The sequence below is a fragment of the Limulus polyphemus genome, unplaced genomic scaffold, assembly GCF_000517525.1.
Source record: "Limulus polyphemus unplaced genomic scaffold, Limulus_polyphemus-2.1.2 Scaffold1064, whole genome shotgun sequence".
Classification (NCBI taxonomy): Eukaryota; Metazoa; Arthropoda; class Merostomata; order Xiphosura; family Limulidae; genus Limulus; species Limulus polyphemus.
The window spans coordinates 350839-356111 of NW_013666674.1; the positions used below are offsets into that span (position 1 = coordinate 350839).

The window sequence follows — 5273 nt, forward strand, 5'->3', positions numbered from 1 at the left end:
ATGGGATGCTAGAAAAATACAACTGGACACTGGGACAGGAATTGGCAAAGATTTGTAATAGCTGCTAAGATGACTGGGATGTCTTACTCGTTCCACTGTTGATGGCCTATGGGACAGCAGAGCATGAAACCTCTGGATACACTCCAGCAAAGTTGATATTTGGTCGGGAACTTCGGTTGCCAGTGGATCTGTTAACAGGACGCTCACCTTATGAAGAGTTGCCTGAAAATGTGTCAGAATTTGTGAAAGTGTTATCGGAAAGGATGGATAATATTCACCATCAAGTGCATTCAAATTTGAAAACTTCTGCTGATTCGATGAAGCTATGTTATGATAAGAAGTCTACTGAAGTCAGCTTTGTACCAGGAGACAAGGTGTGATTGTATAATCCCAGGAAGACCAAAGGGAAGTCTACTAAGTTGTCTTCTCCATGGGAAGGCCCATATGACATAGTAGATCGTCTCTAAGACGTGACTTTTCGAATAAAATGTGGTCGGCGAGGTAACCCAAAAGTGGTGCATGACAACAGGCTTTGACGTTATAATTCACAACGAACGAACGATTCACATGCTTGACTCAGTTGTCGTATCTATCTCTGTCTGCAATTCAATTCCATTGTTGCCGTCAGTTCTTGGCGGTCTTATATACAAGGATACCATACATCTAGTAAACACTCGAGGCTTCACGAAGGGACATGAATTTTTCTAGAAGCTCATGACGTGTTATTAGGGTCACGTGACTTCCGCTGTCGTAACAATATCTTTCAGCGGAGGAGCAGTCGATAGGGCGTAAAACTGCTGAAAGATTGAAATGCTGCTATTCGAGGATCCCGAAGAGTTATGCTTAAAATGATTTGGGCAGTGATTACAAGAGATCTTCTTTAGAGTATAAATATTTGTACTTGTCAACACCTGCTCAAAGCCGTAGTCAGGCGAATAAAAACACAAATTCATAAAAACACTGTATGGGAGGGAATTTGTAGGGAGTATGATAACCAACCTTCATCTATAGTTGTTAATTTAGGCAACTGATTGATTAAAATATAAAAGTCAAGCATCTAGATATTACTTCTTTATTTATACATAACTTTTAGCTATAGATGAACATATGTCTTCTACATAATGAAGTTTCTTAAATGTGTTTGTATATATATACGCCTGTAATTTCTTTGCCCTACACCTGAAATGCTCATACTCTGCCCAATAATAATTCCATATGAAAAATCTGTATAGAATGTTTGTAGTTGAAAATTAAGATGAATACCCATCCGAAAGTAAATTGATAACAAATATTGTTTTGTTACTAATGCAACATACCCGTATAGAAAACAAAAATTGTATTGTGTTTCAACTGTTTGTTTGTAATTAAGCACAAAGCTATACAATGGACTATCTGTGCTCTGCCGTTCACGGGTATCGAAACTCGGATTCTAGCGTTGTAAGTCCGCAGACATACCGCTGTGCCATTGGAGGGGCGTGTTTCATATGCAATTATTTCTATTTTAACTCTGGTGACACCAGTGCTGGTATAATTCAAAATCCGACATTAACTCTACTGTCGGCTAATAAAAAACATATTTATTAAAACATAAACTCGTAATGTTCAAGTTTTATTACACAATTTGTAATCACGCTATTCCCTAATAAAGTTAAAAATCTGTATACAAGCTGTGTGTTAAAACACAATAATCTTACAATATATTTTTCTGTTTCCTTTTAGGCTGTTAAAGAAAATTGCATTCAATCTCCTAGTCTGCTGATACTTTGCAACCCGGATAACCCAAGTAAGTAACTTATTGATGATCGTCAAGATAGTGGTACTTTGTAACCCATAAAATTTGGGTAAGTACCCTAGTGTTGATTAAATTATATTAAAATGCTATTTTGTTGCCGTCCATGTTACCACATCCAGTCATACTCTATCTGACAACTGTGCATCTTGACAATAGCTCTGAAGGCCTAGTTTTTATTGTAAAAGCCCTCGTTGTAATGCTTTAATAGTTATAAGTTATAGGTGAGTCCTTGAGAAGGCATGCGGATAAGATAGTGTGTGAGGTAAATAGAGAGTAAAAAATTAGATTATGCTACCCAGGGGCACAGGTGGAGGATATAACCAACAGAGCAGGAGATATAATAAAAGGGGCTAGCAGAGATGCAGTTTTTGTTGTGTACATGGGGGCTAAATGTAGGGAAAGGTAGGTCAGAGGAGTTAATTAATAAGTACAGGTTGTTGTTAGAGACATTTAAAGAAATAGGCTTCAACTGAGGTTTGTCAAAGATACTGCCCAGAATTAACTATGGGTATGAAGTTATAAGTAGGTCACTTTGGCTAAATTCTAGGCTTACGATAGTATAAAGATGAGCAGATTGGCTAGTTGGACTTGTGGGATCAGTTTAATGGAAAAATGATATTTTTGGAATGGATGATTTATATTTAAATAGGATAGGGGCTGTCTTGTTTGCTAGGGCTATTAGCTCAACTGTAAGGGAAGTTTTAAACTAGGACTAGACTGTGGTGAGGGCCGGGATAAGCTAAATGCAAAAAAAAATATGAGGCAGAGAAAAGTTTAGCATAGGATATGAGTATAGAAGTAGTTATAAGGATAGACTTAATTATTACTATTGCAATGCTAGAAGTATAAGAAATAATATAAATGACTAGAGCACTGGTAGGAATGGGAGATTTTGATATAATGGAAATAACTGAAACATAGTTAACGTAGATGGTTTTGATGACAGAAATGTGTTTGAAATACAGGGTTATAGGCTATTTAATAGGAATAGAGTACTAAAGAGAAGGGGAGGAGTGGCTTTATATGTCAAATGTGAGTTACATCTTGTTGAACTTGAGGATATCAAAAATAATAGCAAGGAGGTTGAATCCATCTGGGTTTCTATTGGTGGAGACAATGGGAAACATTTTAGAGGGAATTTGTTACAGACCATCAAATGATGCTGAAGAAATTAGTGAGAAACTCTACAATGAGATTAAGATTTCAGCTATTAGTGATGTCATAATTATGTGTGATTTTAATTTCAGGCATATAGATTGGGGAATGCTAGAGTCAAACCGTGAGAGATGAAGGAATTTGAAAACTGTTCTGTATGGCTTTCTTCACCAATTGGTCAAGGAATCTACTATGCTATTTTAGATTTATTGTTAACTTCTAATAGAGAAATTGTTGAGAGGGTGAAAATCGGAGAACATCTGGGTGCAAGTGATCATTGCTCTAGTAGGATCAATGTTTTGCTGAATATAGAGATAAGAAATAATGTTATTTTGGTTACAAATTTAAAAAAGCAAATTTTGAAGGAATGCAACAATAATTACCTGTTGTGAATTTGGCAGCTGAGTTATTTGTAGACACAGATCAGATGTGGAAAATCTTTGACGATAAGTTTTAAATATTCAAGATAAACATATTCCTTATAGAAATAAAAGGGTAGCTGCAAGTAAAAAAACAGATTGGCTCACAATGAGTTTACAAGATATAATTAAAGAAACGCATCATAAATTTAAGATATTTAAATTGACTGGTATGACAGGAGACTTAGAAGATTATAAAAGATCAACAAAGTTGGTGAAACAGGAAATTAGGACATCACAAAGGATGTTTGACAAAAGGTTGGCTGAAAATGTAAAAATTAACAGTAAGGATTTCTTTAAATACATTAAGGGTAAAAAAAATGTTAGGATGGGGTAGGGTCCTTGAGGGATGATATAGGAAGGCTCGTATTTGATGATTATGATATGACTGGGTTATTAAATTTTGCTTTTTCTTCAGTTTTAACTAACGAAGATTTAAGTAGTATACTACATCTTGAATAGTTGAAAGTTGGAAACAAGATCAAACAAAATGACTGCATTAATTCTGAGCTTGTTAAGCAAAAATTGAGAAGTTTAAAGAATGATAAGACTCCTGGGCCAGATAATATTTCCCCAAGGATTTTAAAGGAGGTTAAGGATTGGATATGTGAGCCACTTGCTACTATCTTTTGTCATTACTTGAATAGTGGGCAGGTACCAGAGGATTGGAAGTTAGCTGATGTAACTCCTCTTTTCAAGGGAAGTGATAAAAATTGTCCAAGTAATTATAGACCCATTAATTTACACCAGTTGTAGGAAAAGTTTTAGAAAGTCTGAAAAAAGATGCTTTATAAAGTCATTTAACAAAGTTTAGAATTTTATTGGATAGTCAACATGGTTTCACTAAGGAAAAATATTGCCTTACAAATATTTTGACATTCTTTGAAAAGGTCACTGCTTATGTAGATTAGGGTAAGGGTGAAGATTTGGTGTATTTGGATTTTCAGAAAGCATTTGACAAGATGCCACATAAAAGGCTTGTAACAAAATTAGCTCTATAGGTATGGGGAATAAGTTAGTAAATTGGATAGAAGAGTGGCTGGATGGAAGAAAGCAGAGGGTTGTTACAAGTGAAGTTCAGTCAGACTGGATTAATGTCGCAAGTGGGGTACCTCAGGGCTCAGCCTTAGGACCTTTGCTCTTTTTGATTTATATAAATGACATAGATGAAGGAATGGTTAATAAATTAATAAAATGTGAAGATTATATTAAGGTCTTGGGTATTGCTAGCTGTGAAGAGGATGCTGCTGATTTAAAAAAGATATAGATCATTTATTAAGTTGAGTAAGTAAATGGCAAATGGGTTTTAATTATAATAAATGCAAGATAAAGCATGTGGGTTATCATAATTTGAATTATAAGTATAATTTGGATGGGAATAACATTAACAGTGTCATGACAAAAATGGATCTTGGTATTATAGTAGATAAGTCTCTAAAGCCATCTAAGCAGTGTGCTGTTGCTTGTGGTAGGGTAAATAAGAAATTTAGGATGTATCTACAGAAATTTTGAATACAAGTCTAAAGAAGTTATAATTTTATGGTATTGGTCATTGGAATATTGTGTTCAGTCTTGGGCTCCTTACCTTAGTAAAGACATTGAATTGTTGGAAAGGGTTCAGAGAATGGTTACCAGAATGGTGCCTGGGAGGGGAGGTTGTCATACGAGGAGAGGATCTGCCAAACTGTTTTCTATTGAAAAAGAAGAGTTAGAGGGGATCTGATTGAGGTATTTAAGATTGTAAAGGGAATTGATAGTGTTGATGCATCCTCTTAACAGTGAAAATAGTAGAAGTAGGGGACACAAATATATATATTGGCAAGGTAGGAGTCATCTTCAACTAATACAGTTTTATTTTTCTAACAGGATGGTTTGCCTTTGTATGTTGTAGATGCAGTGAGTTTAAG

At 35.2% G+C, this 5273-nt stretch overlaps 1 protein-coding gene across 1 annotated transcript in view; it reads left to right on the plus strand.

Moving 5' to 3' along the window:
- LOC106461950 (asparagine--oxo-acid transaminase-like) overlaps window positions 1-5273 on the plus strand; it is a 55328-nt gene that overhangs the window by 38709 nt on the left and 11346 nt on the right. Inside the window, exon 4 of the mRNA XM_022389051.1 lies at window positions 1720-1783. Within this exon, the coding sequence (XP_022244759.1) occupies window positions 1720-1783 (64 nt within the window). The remainder of the gene's footprint in view (window positions 1-1719; window positions 1784-5273) is intronic.